Here is an 18,959-nt window from a genome sequence, read left to right as displayed (position 1 = left end):
AACCATATGCCCGACGCCATATAACCGAAAATAAAATGTGTTGAGTGTGTCGTTAAATAAACCATTTCCTTCCTTCCTTCAATTGACATAGATGTACTAACTTATTAGATTCGAGACGCCCATTAGATAGTTTTAAAAAAGCACGTGGTATCAGAAGAACAGACGTCTACTTTGACTGACATAATTCGTTAATCTATCTGACCATGGAGAGTCCTTAACCTCTTTTCTTTGGCATTGATCGTGAAATAATGAAGTAACTCCGTTCCCGATCTGTCGTGAAAATGCTGTTTCACTCTATTTAAAAACACACTCGACTAGTATAGTAAACCGACTGGAAGAACTCCCTCGGGATCCACATTTTGTTTCCGAGGATAAATTGCCCTCCCGGTGTCTCAGCGGAGATATCTGGGTCATTTGTGAAACAATGATGGTGTAATTGGTATTAGGACTAACAGAAAAAGACAAGTACATTTTTTAAAGTCATCGGGGCGGCTGGGGTAATTTGTATATATGTGCATGTATGTATGAGGGTCTGAATTTTGAGGGCGTCAAAATCTCTCTCTGTCTGTCTCTCTGTCTCTGTCTCTGTCTCTCTCTCTCTCTCTCTCTCTCTCTCTCTCTCTCTCTCTCTCTCTCTCTCTCTCTCTCTCTCTCTCTCTCTCTCTCTCTCGATCCAGAAACATGTATGTACAAAAATGAAATTGGTCACAAAGTCGCAAGAAAATGAATCAAATAACGCTATATAGACGTATGTGTTTGGGTATTATTCGTGACGAGGACATCCTCCCACACCTCCCGTACCCAACCCTCTCCGGCGCCCCAATGTCGGTGGGAATATTATATTATATATATATATAAAATATGTGTGTGTGTGTGTGTGTGTGTGTGTGTGTGTGTGTGTGTGTGTGTGTGTGTATGTACATGTATGTACATGTATATAAACGAATTAGGTAGTCATAGTGGCAGGATTCAATAGACGCCTACCGAATGTCGTTTTTTTAAACCAGCACTATTTTGCGTTATGTAATTGTTGCCCGGCTTCTATGGTGATCACTCGAATGAAATAGCGCAGTACTTACCTTGAGACCAGCGGAGCAGGGCAGCTTCTCGAGACACTGTCGTCTGCCCTGTCCCACCTGCCAGATGAGGCTCTCGACGGGGATGTCGATGTACGGGAAGTCACCATTCATCACTTCGTACATCAGTGTCCTGTAAACAACCAATCGTAACTACTGAATGCAAAATGTTCCCATCAATTAAACAACATTGTCTGAGCTTTCAGATCAACTTATCGGTGGTGTCGTGGTTGACCCATCGGACATAAGACTGGTAGGTACAAGGTTCGCAGCGCAGTACCGGCTCCCACCCAGGTCGAGTTTTAACGACTCAATGGGTAGGTGCAAGACCACTACACCCTCTTATCTATCACTAACCACTAACAATTAACAACTAACCCACTGTCCTGGACAGACAGCCCACATATCTGAGGTGTGTACCCAGGACAGCGTGCTTGAACCTTAATTGGATATAAGCATGAAAATAAGTTGAAATGAATGAACTTATCATGAAAGTGGGGCACGTTCAGTCAGCCATTTGTCACTAACGTTTGGTAGACTGGGTTTTTAAGATGTTTTTTTAGACTCGAGAACCAGTTCAAATAGTTTACAAACGTTTAACGAAAAATTAAAGTTTGTTTTATTTAACGACGCCACTAGAGCACATTGATTTTTTTTATCTTATCATCGGCTATTGGACGTCAAACATATGGTCATTATGACACTGTTTTTTAGAGGAAACCCGCTGTCGCCACATATGCTACTCTTTTACAACAGGCAGCAAGGGACCTTTTATTTGCACGTCCCACAGGCAGGATAGCACAAACCATGGCCTTTGTTGAACCAGTTATGGATCATTGGTCGGTGCAAGTGGTTTACACCTACCCATTGAGCCTTGCAGAGCACTCACTCAGGGTTTGGAGTCGGTATCTGGATTAAAAATCCCATGCCTCGACTGGGATCCGAACCCAGTACCTACCAGCCTGTAGACCGATGACCTAACCACGACGCCACCGAGGCCGGTACGTTTAATGAAATGCGGCTGGCTGAACTTACACCAGGTCTTTTGTTTTGTTTCGTTTTTAAGTTGTTTGTTGGGATTTTGTGTGTGTGTGTGTGTGTGTGTGTGTGTGTGTGTGTGTGTGTGTGTGTGTGTGTGTGTGTGTTAAAATGTTATTCTATAGATCTACAAATTAAACTCATCTTTGTGACCTGTTAAGATGCAATGCTCTTGATATAGAGAGAATTCATCAAATACTATACACAAAACAAAATATTATATTCGTAACTAGCCTACTTGCAAGCAGTCTAGATATTTCTGAGCATAGGCCTAGTTTTGTTGACATATCCATAAATTGTACCTAAGCTGTGGCAATCAACCCCCATCCTAGCCTATTATTGTTTGTGAAACACAAGTGTATTATTAATAAAAAACCCATTTTTTTTACAAAATTCTACCAGAACGTGTCCAGCCGCAATGATGCCAGTTTGCGCATCTTCCATTCATGTGTCCTTTGCCGTGTACCATGAATTATAATGCAGCAAATGCTATGGAACAACATAATATTATGTGTCCTTTGCCATGTACCATGCGTTACAATGCAGCAAATGCTATTTAAACTTTGCATGTGTCAATTCTATTCTTTATTGCACAGCAGTGGACAAGGGTTTGAATGGTTTATCAGTGGATGTGTATTTTAATTGCCAAAATTTGCGGTATCATGTATTGCATCAGGAACTGGCTAGCGTATGGGACCCAAATGTCTGTATGATGTATTGTAACAGCCACAGACAAGCGTATGACACCCAAATATCTGCACCATGTATTGTAACAGGAACTGACAACCGTATGAGACCCAAATGTCTGTATCATCTATTCTGACAGGAACTGACTAGCATATGGGACTCAAATGTGTGTACCGTGCATTGTAACAGGCACTAACTAGCGTATGGGACCCAATATCGTACCAACCCAAAGGCAAAGACGTCTGATTCATATGTGTAGGGCGTGGTAGCAACCAGACGTGGAGGGATTGTCTTCATGGTACACAGAATCTCCGGGGCAACGTACGTCAGATGACCTCTTGGAACACTGGCGTAATCTGACCTGAAGTACAGAAGTTCATAGTGCAGTAATCTAGTTTGAAATACTGAAATTCATAGCAATCTATAGTCTGAACTGAAGTACAGAAGTTCATAGTGCAGTAATCTATTTGAAATACAGAAATTGTGTACACTAAAGTATTAATCAAAATTATACCCAGGTGATTTTCCAGTCTTATATATTATTTATGCAAAAGATATGTAAAATGAAACGGACTATAACACCCAGGTTGATATTGATTACACCTGACAGGTGAAATCACAAGTACTAAGTGTAAGAATACATAGCAGTCCAGCATATTAAATCAAATAACTAAAATAATTATATAAATTTGCTAACAACAAAATGACTTCTGTTGTATCCATATTATCAATGTGCTAATAAATAATTTGTTCAAATCTTAATCTGAAAAAGCAGTATATTGCACTTCATTGTATTGGAAAGGACAGGTATATTATGTCTGCTATCAATATCAACCTGGGTGTTATAGTCTGTTTCAAATTACTTATGTTTTGCAGTAAAATTGTAAATAATCTCATATTTCTATCTATAACAGGTAATTTATAGTCATTTTTTGTACCAATTGTTTGAATACCGTTGTCACGGGGATTCTATAATTCCCGTAACTGAATAAAACACGATTATCAAAATATCTCTCCTAACTATATATCTATTAGATCTCTCTGTAACAGGCTGTTAAACCTAGTATGGCTCGTCTCTAGGTATGATCAGAGATACGATCTTATATAAAGTATATATAATATAGCACGTTAGTTCTCTAGAAAACACAACATAAACACAATACACTTTGGAATCTGTATTAATCTACGCTGACAAATGTACAGCCGTAGTATTAAATTAATAACAACAATAATACAACCCAGAACTGATCACTTAATTAGTTAATCTCTAGGTGTCTAGTTACACAATATGCGAATCACTTCACCGTTACACCACACCCACACGTGTGATAATTGAGAAACGCTTCTAGGAGAAGTTAATTAATAAAGGAATTACAACACCATTCCTAACTGGTTAATTTATAATTAACCCTTACTACTCGTTCAGTAACGTGTGATAATTTAGAACGCTTCTTGGGGAACTTAATTAATAAAGGAATTACAGCTCTATTCCTAACGGGTTAATTTTTAATTAACCCTAACTACTCTTCAGTAATCTTGTAACACAGAATTAATACTTATCACAATAAAGACAATAACCTACAGTATACCTAGGGTCTTCTAGGATGACTGGCTAAGCTTTATATTACCAAATACTCATATAATGTTAGAACAATAAGTCTACGATTTACTTCGTCAGATGACCGAAGACACTGTCTAAAGAATAATGGTATAATACAGTATTAAAATATTTAAGTCACATCAATCACATCAAGGTTATACACAGAGCAGAAATGATATTTACCAAAGTCCAAACGGACTAACGTTCCTCCGGAGCCTTCCTAATCGTTCTCCTAGATCTCTCTAAATTCTAGCTATTTATTCCAAAATCAGAATTGGCCTGAGGGAACAAAGCGGCACCTCACGTATCATCTCATAGTCTACCTCGGTATATTCTCTCTGATCGTCAGACTACTGACGCCATCGTCGCCAAATCGCAGTTGTAAAACCCGCACTCGCAGAGGTATTACGTAACTACTCGCCACATGGCCTCCACAGCGGGACTAAGTGCATATTGGAACGCAAGAATCGCGCGAGAAGTATTACGTAACAAGTTGTCCACCTGGGCTACGGGCAATAAACTGCACACGGCACCCTAACACAATTAAAATCGCCACAGGCGAAACAAATTAAGAGCATGTACCGTGACAACCGTAACAGGTCATGATAATACTGACATATTTTTATGGTTTTTATTCCACGGATTTTCATAAATAATATATAAGACTGGAAAATCACCTGGGTATAATTTTGATTAGTACTTAGTATAATCTATAGTCTTAATCGATATAAGCATGAAAATACGTTGAAATGAAATGACATGAATAAGTGGTATTCAATAAACTGGAATACAAGCATGTAACATTGTAACCATGTAACTGCATACAGATGGAAAACATTCAATCTACAGTGGTATTCAATAAACTGGAATACAAGCATGTAACATTGTAACCATGTAACTGCATACAGATGGAAAACATTCAATCTACAGTGGTATTCAATAAACTGGAATACAAGCATGTAACACTGTAACCATGTAACTGCATACAGATGGAAAACATTCAGTTTACAGTGGTATGAAATTTCTATTTTTGTTTATAAAAGGAATTAACAAGAATTGTAATGTCTATTCCAGAAAAACACACAAAGACCGTTCTTAAAACACTTTACTACATATAAATTAAAACACTCTACTTTGATTGAACCCTTGACTAATATTAATCTGCTTATTGACACTATTTTGAGAAGCATGAAAGCAACAAATTAGTAAAAAAAAAAACCCCAACTAATTTGATTATTTAAAAACAAATTTAATGCTGCAAAAACTTGTAGGCATACATGTAAGAGGTGAAATTTCCAGTTGAAGGGAAAACATGTGAAGTTTTCTTTTCTTCATTATAACAGTAAATTTAATAGACTATAATGAATGGCAACCTTGCTGTTATAGAGATAACTGTTTTATTAAGCAATATAATTAACCAGGGGTAAAGTAGGTCTGCTAGACAGAATTTCGTAGTAATGTCTTTGCATGTGACCTAACGCCGCAAACAGATATTTCAAAAGAAAACATTAGATGGCTTCTTAGATGGCCTCATTCCTTGCTACTAATGAAAAAAATAAATGTAGCGAGTTTCCTCTCTAAGACTATTTGCCAGAATTACCAAAATTTAATGTTTATCATTCAATGACCGATGATTAATAAATCAATGTGCTCTAGTGGTGTCGTATACAAAAGGAACTTTAACGTTAATCTTAGATGGCCTCTGCTGATTTCTGTCAGCGATATTTTTACTGGATGAACAAGATGTCATCATGGCACTTTGGCACAGGTTAGATCTGCTAGCTAATTATTGGAGATGCCCAAAGCGTAGTGACAAGTCGATCTGAATCATATCAAGTACCGTTGTTTTTCTGTTTGTTGTTTGTTTCTTTATATATTTATTTATTTTATTTTTATTTTTATTTATTTATTTTATTTATTTTGTTTGCCCATTGGGCTATTTCTCGCTCTAGCCATTACACCCGACTGGTATATCAAAGGCCGTGGTATATGCTATCCTGTCCTGTGGGATAAGGTATATAAAAGATCCCTTGCTACTAATGGAACAAATGTTTCCTCTCTAAGACTAAGTGTCAACATTACCAAAAGGTTGACATCCAGTAGCCGATGATTAATAAATCAATCTGCTCTAGTGGTGTCATAAAACAAACTAACTTTTTATTTGTTTATATTATTTATTTATTTATCTATTTATTTATTTGTTTATATTATTTCCTTATTTATTTATTTATATATTTATTTAAACATTGTAATGCATGTATTACGAATAACCGACAGAAAGGAAATGCATACATACCTGTTGTGTCGAATATCGGATATGAACCAGTCCATTACCTTGATCTTCACCTTGGAGCCAACAAAGACTTTATTGGTGTTGAGTTTCATTTATTTATTTATGTATTTATTTAAACATTCTGATAATACTAACAACGGATGGAAAAGAAATGAATACATACCTGTTGTGTCGAATATCGGATATGAACCAGTCCATTACCTTGATCTTCAACTTGGAGCCGACAAAGACGTTATTGGTGTTGAGTTTCATTTATTTATTTATTTTATTTATTTATTTATCTATTTAAACATTCTAATAATACTAAACACGGACGGAAAGGAAATGTATACGGACCTGTTGTGTCGAATATCGGATATGCCCCAGTTCATAACACTGATTCACCTTGGAGCCGAGAAAAACGTTGTTGGTGTTGAATTTCATTTATTTATTAAAAAATTCTAATAATACTGATGAAAATACGGATGGAAAGAAGATGCATACATACCTGTTGTGTCGAATATCGGACATGCCCCAGTCCATGACACTGATCTTCACCTTGGAGCCGAGAAAGACGTTCTTGGTGTTGAGTTTTCTGAGAACGATTCCCTTGGCGTGCAGGTAGCCCATCCCGAGAGAGATCTGCTGCAGGATCTGCACCTTCGTGTGCATGTTCAGCTTATCCTTCGTAGTGTAGATGTTCTCATACAGAGACATCCCCTTCGGCATGCTGGCAGTACAAAACAAATACAGTTGAAATCCATAGAAAGGGTTTTTCTTTGGAGGTTTTTCGGGGTTTATTTTTCGTATTTTTTTTGGGGGGGGGGGGGATTTGTTAGGGTTTTTTTGTTTTTTGTTTGTTTTTCTTTGGGGTTTTTTGGCTTGCTTGCTTATTTATTTGTTGTTGGGTTTTTTTGTGTGTGTTTGGTTTGTCATTTCGTATAAAGTTCACTTCAAAAAGGACTGGCGGATGGCGAGGGTGGCAGTAAATCGAGGGAATTAAACAGAGATACAAACGGTACCTGAAAAGAAGTTGGCGGTAGGCCGGGTTGGCGTTAAATCGGGGGGGGGGGGGGGGGGGGGGGGGGTGGGGGCAATAAATTGAGGGTACACTGTAAACTGAACAAGGTAAAATATAGTTCATCAAATCAATCGTACAAAACACTGCGCGTGCGCAGAAACCATTTCCCGGTACTAGGCCGGTTCATGACTACTCGAGGATATAGACTGGCGCCAAAGTAAAAACACTGCCGTACGGCGACAAGGTGCTAAGTGAACTATGATAATAAACAAGCTCTGAGTACACAATTGCACTGCACCCAGGGGAAGCTGGACAAAAGAATACCAGCCTACCCTATCCCACCCCCAATCTACACAATTGCACGGGTCTCCCCTGGGTTGTCATGCCACGACCAGAAGCAGTCAGGCCCTTTTTAAGGGCCCTATGGGCAACCTAGGGAGACACCACAGCATCATAGAGGTCTAATTAACGAGCTACTCTCGATTCACTAATGTCAAAACCTATACTAGCTCTCGAACTTTCTTTTTGACCGACCGTTCAAAATTGCGCCCAATTTCCTCAACCAAATTTGCGCACTTTTTCTCTTTGGCATAATACTTTGCGCCATTCGAAATTCCATAGCACCATCACCCCCACCCCCGCCTGCTACCGACCTTGGTCGGGCTGCTGGTGCTCCCTTGCACCTGCCAGTGCAGGCGGTCCCTCCTCCCCCCCCCCCCCCCCACACCTTTCCTGTCCTGAACGGAGGAGCCGGCCGAGCCCGGCTCTTGCGCCCAGGACAGTCGTGCGCTACAACAGCTTGTTCTGAATGTGAACGTAAAGCCCTATGACCTGACCTGACGTCTGTTCTGTGATTTCGTTTCTGAAATCGGATTAGATCCAGAATAATATTTACGGCGACTTCTCACTACTGCCAATAACTTGGCGACTTAAGCAGACAAGATGAGGGCCTGATATTATTATTATTATTATTAATTTGTTTTAATTTTAATATTTTTTTTTTTTTATGTGGGTGTGGTGATTTTTATTTTATTTTATTTTTATTTATTTATTTATTTATGTATGTATTTATTTTGTTTGTTTGTTGTGTTGGTTGGCTTTTAATTTAATTTTTTTTTTTAAAATCCAGAAATACACCATCCTGCAGAAAAATATTTGACCCTAGGAATAAAAACATCTTGTACCAGAATGTTCTGCAAGAACACAACCAAGTCATCAATAACATAGAGACGTACGTGATCTGAACCAAATGGAGATCAGAACATTTTTTGTGTGTTTTCTGTCCTTGCATGTAACCTTAATTTTAATTGATGAAGCATAATGCTTTACAAAGTGACTATAATGGAGTAATCGACCGTAGAGATCTTTCATGTAAAAACAAAAATGGCGTTAACATTGAGCCTTTCAGAGACGGACTAAGAGACATCTTCAGGGGCGTAGGTTGGGGAAGGTTTTTATTTTTATTTTATTTTTTTTTTTTTTTTTTTGGGGGGGGGGGTCGGACACTCCCCCAGCCCTCTGCTGAGGATAAAACATTTTACAGTGCGATACTGGGCTATCCATGTAGGAAGAAAGAAAGGAAATGTTTTATTTAACGACGCACTCAACACATGCTATTTACGGTTATATGGCGTCGGACATATGGTTAAGGACCACACAGATATTGAGAGAGGAAACCCGCTGTCGCCACTTCATGTGGGCTACTCTTTTTTGATTAGCAGCAAGGGATCTTTTATTTGCACCATCCCACAAACAGGATAGTACATGTCACGTCCTTTGTTACATCAGTTGTGGAGCACTGGCTGGAACGAGAAATAGCCCAATGGGTTCCACCGACGGGGATCGATCCATGATCGATCGTGCATCAGGCGAGCGCTAATCCATGTAGGTGTCCAAGGGGAATGAAGACAAATGGGTCCGCTATGTTCATATTCAACCCCCCCCCCCCCCCCGCGGTCCAGTCATTGGAAACAAATTCATAGTCACGCCTTTGGAGGATCCAAGGGGGGGGGGGGTCACAGGAGTATATGACACCCTCCCGTTTAAAGTGCCCCTTTAGTGACCTTTGTATGTTGTTGTTGTTGGTAGTGGTGTTTGTTTGTTGTTTGTTGTGTTTGTTGTTTGTTGTTGTTGTTGTTTTGTTTGTTTGTTTGTTTTTTAAAAATGTCAACCACGATATATACAACACTAAATTGTTCCGAATACGCTTCGCTGGTCCGCTTGTCCACTGAGAATGTCCCAAACCTTTTACAGATGTCGGCAGATTTTGCCTTTGACACACTCAAATTGCCCCTTTTAGATTTAGAATTGAATCGCCCCTGCCAGTGACAATAGCAGTGACTCCGTAATCCTGTTAACTAATTGAATCAGACCTGGGGATGTGTAGAGACACCGTGGGCCTACTATATCAAATAGATGGGATACAGTACGGTACATTACTGAATTAGCGACGACTTTGGTTAACGGAAACACAACAGATTTATAACACAGCTGGTCACCGCTGTTCAAAGGATGGTTGAGCTAACAGTGGATTGATCTAATTTTGTTGCAGGTGTAAAGCAAATAAGCTTTCGATTCGATCGTATGTTTCTAAAAAACGGGAAAAAAAACAACAACCCGAAAACATTTAAAGCTGCAAAACTCTCTGCTTGAACAGTTCTCTGACGGAATCATGCCAAAAATTACCCACACACACTCACATTCTATTAAAGTGGTTCAGTTAAGGCGACGCCATACGATACGAGTGCTTTGTACGTACGAAGTAACTTAAGGCCACGCCACACGGTACGAGTGTCTCCCGACGCACTCGGCATATTTTAATTACGATTATATGGCGTCGTAGCCTCCTACGAGAATAGCAGATTGCATAGCAACCGATGGAATCGTAATATTTGTCTTGTAACAATCGGACCGGCATCGGTGGCGTCGTGGTTAGGCCATCGGTCTACAGGCTGGTAGGTACTGGGTTCGGATCCAAGTCGTTGCATGGGATTTTTAATCCAGATACCGACTCCAAATCCTGAGTGAGTGCTCCGCAAGGCTCAATGGGTAGGTGTAAACCACTTGCACCGACCAATGATCCATAACTGGTTCAACAAAGGCCATGGTTTGTGTTATCCTGCCTGTGGGAAGCGCAAATAAAAGATCCCTTGCTGCATGTCGTAAAAGAGTAACCTATGTGGCGACAGCGGGTTTCCTCTAAAACAACAGTGTCAGAATGACCATATGTTTGACGTCCAATAGCCGATGATAAGATAAAAAAAAAATCAATGTGCTCTAGTGGCGTCGTTAACTAAAAAAACTTTACTTTGTAACAATCGGCAGTTCTGGTGACTTTTTTCGTACGATGCATTCGTATCGTGAGACGTCGCCTTTAGAATTCTTATTCAAGTGTGCAATTGTTGGTGCAATGTGTGCGCGGGACGTGGAAACGACCGCATAAAAACAAATCGATTCTTTGATAATAAATAGCCAGTATGAAAAGATGACATCCCCAGTTAAAAGTGGAACAAAAACAATAAAGAGCCACTTTCGGAATACTAAAAGCAAAACGTATTGGCTCTCCCCACTATTTCAATTAGAACGACCATCAGAATTGCGCCAAATTTCCTTCATGTAAACGCGCACCTCTTCCTCTTTGACATAATCCTACGGGACTTTCAAAATTCCATAGCACCAAATACCCCCTGTCACCAACATTAGACTGCTGGTGCTCCCTTGCACTTGTCAGTGCAGGCGTTCCCTCTCTACAACCCTCCCCCAACTCTTTCCTGTCCTGGACAGAGGGAACCGGCCAATGCCGGTCCCTGTGACCAGGATAGGCGTGTGCTACAACAGCTTGCTCTGAACGTGCACGTAAATCTCTTTCTCGTTCTCGTTCGTTCACAAAAACAATTACACTATTAAAATGGGATCATTGGACTAATACTAATCACCATAAAGAGCGTGAAATCTCATTTGCACAACTAAGCCCCAATTACAGAACAGAACAGAACTTTATTACACTCAGGCTGTTACACAACGGCATATGAGGAACATGATATATAAACTGTAGTGACAAGATAGGGTTTACAGGAGACAATAGCAACATTACGTATGTTCATTGTAATCTTAATTGTTTATATAATATAATGTTTTTATATTGGTTTGAGACACAACATAATAGGGATTGTCCCTCTATGAACTGGGGATGTCACTTTTTCACACTGTAGGCAAACTGAGTGTAGGCATAATGGGTTGTAGGCAAAGCGAAATGGAGTTAAAGTATGTTTCTCTCTTAAACAATCCAAAGAAAAAATGTATAGTATTAGGCCTATTGGTAGGGTACGTTGGAGCAACACGACCACTGACGATACTAAAGTGATAATTTTCTTTTCTTTGGGACTACGTAATTTGTCAGTTTTCTGATTTTAGATGGGAAAGTCTACTTAATCACGGGTTTTACAGACTTTTTTTTTTACAGTAATAAAGCAGGACGGCTGATAATGTCAATACCCTGTGATCTTAAGAAAACAGGCACGTATTTGTTTTTTGTCTAGATACCTTGACTGTTGACCGCACAATATACACCTGCCAGTTAGCAGTTCAGTTCAGTTCAACTTTTTAATTTTCGTGCTTATATTCAATTAAGGTTCATGCATGCTTTTCTGAGCACACACCTTAGCTATCTGTGCTGTTTGTCCTGGATAATCGTTAATTGTTAGTTGGTTAGTGGTTAACTATAGTGAGAGAGAACAGGGTGTAGTGGCCTTACACCTACCCATAGATCTCTTAAGAACTCACTTTGGGTTGGGTCCAGTACCGAGCTGCGAACCCTGTACCTACCAGTCTGTACTTCGACAGCTTAACCCTATAGTCTACATGTTTCGTAAATATGAATAGTCTAATATTGTACTTTAAAAAAGAAGTAGCCTCAGCTGAAGTTCAATTAATGTGCAAGCACGCTGTCCTGGGCACACATCTCAGCTATCTGGGCTGTCTGTCCACGGCAGTGGGTTAGTTGTTAGTTGTCAGTGGTTAGTGGGAGAAATGAGGGTGTAGTGGTTTTACACCTACCCATCGAATCGTTAAAACTCGCTCTGGGTGGGAACCGGTACCGGGCTGCGAACCCAGTACCTACCAGCCTTATGTCCGATGACTTAACCACGACACCACCGAGGGTGGTAAGCGTGGATAAATGTAGACATAACGCCGTCTTCATTGAGTGAGAGTACGCGCCGTCTGTCTCTAGATGAGTATGTCTTTATTCTTTAAACATTAAAGAAACTCTAATCAAATGGAGGGGGGGGGGGGGGGGGGCGTAGCCCAGTGATACAGCGTTCGCTCGATGCGCGGTCGGTGTGGGATCAATCCCCGTCGGTGGGCCAATTGGGATATTTTTCGTTCCAGCCAGTGCAACATGACTGGTATATCAAAGGCTGTGGTAAGTACTACCCTGTCTGTGGGATGGTGCATATAAAAGATCCCTTGCTCCTCTCTCAATATTTGTGTAGTCCTTAAAAATATGTCTGACGCCATATATCCGTAAATAAAATATGTTGAGTGCGTCGATTAGCAGCAAGGGATCTTTTATTTGTGCTTCCCACAGACAGGATAGCACAAACCATGGCTTTTGTTGAACCAGTTATGGATCACTGGTCGGTGCAAGTGGTTTACACCTACCCATTGAGCCTTGCGGAGCACTCGCTCAGGGTTCGGAGTCGGTATCTGGATTATAAATCCCATGCCTCGGCTGGGATCCGAACCCAGTACCTACTAGCCTGTAGACCGATGGCCTAACCACGACGCCATCGAGGCCGGTCTTCCAATCAAATGGATATTGGTACTTGTAAGCACATACCCCAATGTGGATTTTAAGAATCTATTTGACCTTGTAGTATGGCCCAACGACTCTTGTGGTCCACCAGGTTTGACTGGGCGCTGTGGGTGCCTTTTCTAAACATTGCACTGCCTTCCTTGAAACATTCTACATCCGCGACTGATTCCACCGTCTCTGACTGGAACAGCTCATAGATGGTTACGGGGCAGATTCTAGCGTAGTCAGTAGACCGCTCGCCTGAGGCTCGAACCACCTCAGTGGACCCATTCATCGGACGCTTTCTCCCGTCCCAACCAGTGACCCACGACTGGTATAGCAAAGGTCGTGGTATGTGCTGTCCTGTCTAGGAAAGCGCATACAAAAGATCCCTTGCTGCTAATACAAAAAAAAAATGTAGCGGATTTCTTCTAAGACTATGTCTAAAAATTTATCAAATGTTTAACAAACAGTAGTCGATGATTAATAACTCAAAGTGCTCTAGTGGTGTCGTCAACATTTTTACATTTTTACATACCTGGTTATGACGGCCATGTTTGGCGGGTCTGTGCAGGCACCCATGAAGAGGATGACGTTTTCGTGACGTATGCGGTAGAGTTTGGTCAGGTTACACCAGAACGTGCTCGTCTCGCTTGACTGCATCCCGCCGAACAGGTGCACCGTCACATCACCATGCCAACGACCCCTGATATATATAACATAATAGTGCTATAAATTCAGACACAAGTAAGTCTCTCTCTCTCTCTCTCTCTCTCTCTCTCTCTCTCTCTCTCTCTCTCTCTCTCTCTCTCTCTCTCTCTCTCTCTCTCTCTCTCTCTCTCTCTCTCTCTCCCATGCGCGTAGCGGGACATAGCCCAGTGGTAAAGCATTCGCTTGATACGCGGTCGGTCTGGGATCGATCCCCGTCGGTGGGCTCATTGGGCTATTTCTCGCTCCAGGCAGTGCACCACGACTGCTATATCAAAGGCCGTGGCATATGTTACCCTGTCTGTGGGATGGTGCATATAAAAGATCCCTTGCTGCTAATCGAAAAGAGTAGCCTATGAAGTGGTGACAGCGGGTTTCCTCTCTATATCTGTGTTCCTTAACCATATGCCTGATGCAATATAACCGTCAATAAAATGTGTTGAGTGCGTCGTTAAATAAAACATTTCCTTCCTTCCTTCCTCTCATATGCTCTCTCTGTGTCGGTCTCATTCTACCTTTCCTCTGTCTCGTCTTGTCTCTGACGTGTCCTCCTCTCTGTTTTTACACATAGTGTATCCGGCTTACAGTCTTTTTTGCTCGTCCGTACGAAAGCGGTTCGCTGTCGGTTAACGACATTAAACCTACCGGTTATGTCAGCCCATCGGTGGCCCATCATCGACTCACTCATTGGCATACTGTCAGTTACCAACATCAGCCCATTGTTCTTTTCACTCATCCATACTAAAGTGGACCATTGTTGGCAAACAACATTAAACAGATGTCGGCTCATAGACGGCCCACCATCGGCTCAACTGTTGGCATTTTGTCGGTTGCCAATGTTGGCCCGCTGTCAGTTAACGACATAAAACCGATATCGGCCTATCAATGGCCCACCATCCACTTCAGCCATAGTCCTTTTCACTCATCCATACAAAAGTGGATCATTGTTACCCAACAACATTAAATAGATGTCGGCCCATCAGCGACCCGCCATCAGCTAACCATTGGCATTCTGTCGGTTGCCAATGTCGGCCCGCTGTCGGTTGTCAGTATTGGCCCGCTGTCGGTTGTCAGTATTGGCCCGCTGTCGGTTGCTAACATGGTATACATTTATTTTACTTTCCAAATAAGAAGTCTGCATGTCTACTGGTATGTTAGTACGTAGGTATGTATTACACGTCCCTTTCCCGTTTCTGTTCATCTCTCGTTATCAAATTTGTAATCTGCACATTATCTAGCTGTGATTTGCAGCATGTTGTGCATATCTGATTCTATATCCGTAGATGTATAAAAATACTTGCCCTTACCTATATATACACAGACACTGTTGCAAGGGATGGGTTTCGGGGGTCGACACCTCCCCCTCTCCCCCCACACTCAAGCAAATCCCCCCCACCCTCCCCCATACATATCTCCACCCACTGTAAACCTCGTTCGTCAGTGTAGACAGTCTGCTAAAATTCCTGAACACGCGCCTGACATTGGTCGTCCTACATCAAATACCTATTCGTACAATACACACCTGTGTATTACCTGTATAAATGTGTATATACCTGAACATACTTGTATATACATGTACCTACATCATACACCTGAACGTACATTACACACCTGTGTATTACCTGCATAGCTGAAGATATATATATATATATATATATATATATATATATATATATATATATATATATATATTATTTATTTATTTATCTCGCCTTCATGTAAAATTCTTTAATCTCATTGGTTGTTTGCCGTTGGACAAATCCCTTATACCCCTGTGGGCGGAGCCAAATTCTCTTATAAGTATGTAATTTCCAACAGTTTCCAGTCGCCCCAGTTAATGCTAAAGCAATAATTAGATTATAAATAACATTGATAATCAATCAAGTATACATAATTGAATTTATTTTTACTATAAAATACACTATTTCAATACTTTTGAAAGCTGCAATGTTGAACTCGGTCACCTAATTACGGTCGTGGTGTTATTGTATTGATGCGCGATTAGCAACAGTTGTTTTTTGGGTTTTTTATTTTTAATGTTTTTTATTATTTTACTACATACATTTCTGATACATTTTTTTTTTTTTTTTATTGATATCTGTTCGGCTCGGGGTAAAAGAACACACAGAGGGTACATAAAAAGCCATATACCCCTCGTGATACTTCTACAACTTATAATATACACATACACACACACACACACACACACACACACACACATATATATATGTATATATACACACCTGTGTATTATCTGCATAGCTGTATATATATATATATATATATATATATATATATATATATATATATATATATATATATATACACACACACACACACACACACACACACATATGTATATGTATGTATGGGTGTATGTATGTATGTATGTATGTATGTTTGTATATATATATATATATATATATATATATATATATATATATATATCTATCTATATACCTGAGCATACCTGTATATTCTACAGCGTCGTCCTGTCCGCAAACACTCGAGTAACTGGAGATCGCTGAACGAAATGGAGAAGTCATCCACTGACGTTTTACCCTCAGCAGCTGTCCTATAGATAATATAAATAGTCACACTTTAGTGGAATCACTGGCTAATTCAGCGGATGTGTTCCGAGTAGACATGTTTGAATCTTAGATATACTGATGGAAAGAAATAAAGGATCACACAGATAGCCACAAGGAATAATGACTGCATCAAAAATCAATTGATATTGTCAGAAGTTGACTGGGAACATATAGGTAGCACATTCAACACTACAGACATTCAATCCCACATTACAACTTGGTATAAAATACAGATATTACTACGTTAGTTGTGAATTAAATTTGGTCTACAATTTGATGTGTTCACTTATTTCTTTCCATATATATATAGGCACATACATAGTGTTTGGATTTGGCCACCGGCCACGCATCTTCATAAATCAAGGCTAATATTCGTTCCTCGTATTCAGCCTTGATACATGTCGTCAAGAAATCGTGCCACAAAATGCTTAAATTTCATTGGATGCGATGAGATCTGATTGCAACTAATCGCAACGCTCCTTATAGATTCCCTTGTTATTGTAAACAAAGATGGCAGCGTCAGCGTCCGTGGAAACGTGTCGTGTTTGTCACGATATGTTAAAAAAAAAAGGTTTCGGCGGTTAATTTTTGATATTGCTTTCAAGATTGTCACATGTTACCGATGCTGTGATGGGTCAGCGATGTCATCGTGTAAGGGACATAATCGGTGTTACAAATTTTCTTCCAATAGAGGGCGTAAGTAGTGGATATCAGTAATCTTGACTACATGTATCAAGGCTGAATATGAGGAACGAATATTAGCCTTGATTTATGAAGATGCCGGCCACGGTGACGTTATGGCCAAGGCGTCACACCACTATTTGTCGTGTAGTTACTTGTTGTAGCAGCTTAATATTATAGTCCGGTTTAGGAAATAGTTAATTAAAAATAATAATATGAAATGTAGTTATCAAAAGAGAGTACTTTCTAAAATAGCACTTAGCTAGCCCGAGTACTCTGACTGTAAGGCGCGGTACGTAGTCCAGTGGTACAGCGCTCGCTTGATTCGAGGTCCGTCTGGGATCGTTCCCCGTCGGTGGGCCCTTGCTTGCTGCTAATCGAAAAGAGTAGCCCATGAAGTAATGACAGCGGGTTTCCTCTCAATATCTGTGTGGTCCTTAACCATATATCCTACGCCATATAACCGTAAATAAAATGTGTTGAGTGCGTTAAATAAAACATTTACCTCCTTCCTGGCTGTAAGAGAGCTAGACGGAATTTTGGACGAAGAAGAAGGAAATGCTTTATTTAACGACGCACTCAACACATTTTATTTACGGTTATATGGCGTCAGACATGGTTAAGGACCACTCAGATATTGAGAGAGGAAACCCGCTGTCGCCACTTCATGGGCTACTCTTTTTCGATTAGCAGCAAGGGATATTTTATATGCACCATCCCACATACAGGGTAGTACATACCACGGCCTTTGATATGCCAGTGGTGGTGCACTGTCTGGAACGTGAAATAGCCTTAATGGGCCCAGCGACGGGGATCTATCTCAGACCAACCGCGCATCGAGCGAGCGCTTTACTACCGGACTACATCCTGCCCCGACATTTGGACGATTATGACGCTCTCATAACCGTGCAGATGTCTGTCGTCTTACAATCAAAGTACTCGGGCTATCACTTAGTCCTCTCGACAGTATTGCATTTTTTTTTTTAACAGAATATATTTTGACAGGTTTTGTACTGAAATGCATGTAAAGGTGAATGTTGGTGTGTAACTGGTGGTGTGCCCCCCCCCCCCCCCAACAAAAAAAAGAAGAAAAAAGACACCCCCCCCCCCCCCCCAAAAAAAACCAAACAAAGTAAAACAAAACTCGCGAATGGGATTACCTTCCTTTAAATACCATGTATGATCTTGATTTAAAATATGCAATGAGTAATTGTGCCATCAGTTTATCAAATGATACGTCGCATGTTAATGTGGACCATGGTTATGCTACAAACGATCTCAATGTTCCTTGCATCAAAAACGACTACTGACAGTTTTAATATCAGAAGTCTAGGAAACATTGAAAACACACTTGGTTTACCTTTTAAATTCCATTTCTCTAAGGAAGGGTAAATCCACATCCTCAAAGCCATCACCTTTGCAAAAAAGAAGCAAAATGGTATAAAATATCTATGTTTGGATATGATATAGAAAGACATATAAATGGTGCAA

At 40.3% G+C, this 18,959-nt stretch overlaps 1 protein-coding gene across 2 annotated transcripts in view; it reads right to left on the bottom strand.

Annotated features, from left to right (window-relative positions):
* LOC121382088 (raf homolog serine/threonine-protein kinase-like) overlaps nt 1-18,959 on the bottom strand; it is a 42,942-nt gene that overhangs the window by 8,136 nt on the left and 15,847 nt on the right. The window contains exons 3-8 of one of the 2 annotated variants that reach the window (XR_005959115.1): nt 18,829-18,883; nt 16,667-16,771; nt 14,027-14,194; nt 7,182-7,403; nt 3,024-3,162; nt 1,080-1,209 (exon numbers count right to left, since the gene is read on the bottom strand). Coding sequence is in view for 1 of the 2 variants with exons in the window: in XM_041511579.1 (XP_041367513.1) it covers nt 1,080-1,209; nt 3,028-3,162; nt 7,182-7,403; nt 14,027-14,194; nt 16,667-16,771; nt 18,829-18,883 (815 nt within the window). In the remaining variant the exon portion in view is untranslated. The remainder of the gene's footprint in view (nt 1-1,079; nt 1,210-3,023; nt 3,163-7,181; nt 7,404-14,026; nt 14,195-16,666; nt 16,772-18,828; nt 18,884-18,959) is intronic. The other variant, XM_041511579.1, reaches the window with a different exon arrangement.

This window comes from Gigantopelta aegis, chromosome 2 (genome assembly GCF_016097555.1).
Source record: "Gigantopelta aegis isolate Gae_Host chromosome 2, Gae_host_genome, whole genome shotgun sequence".
NCBI lineage: Eukaryota > Metazoa > Mollusca > Gastropoda > Neomphalida > Peltospiridae > Gigantopelta > Gigantopelta aegis.
Note: the sequence above shows the minus strand (reverse complement) of the source record. Positions and strands in the feature narration are given on the sequence as shown.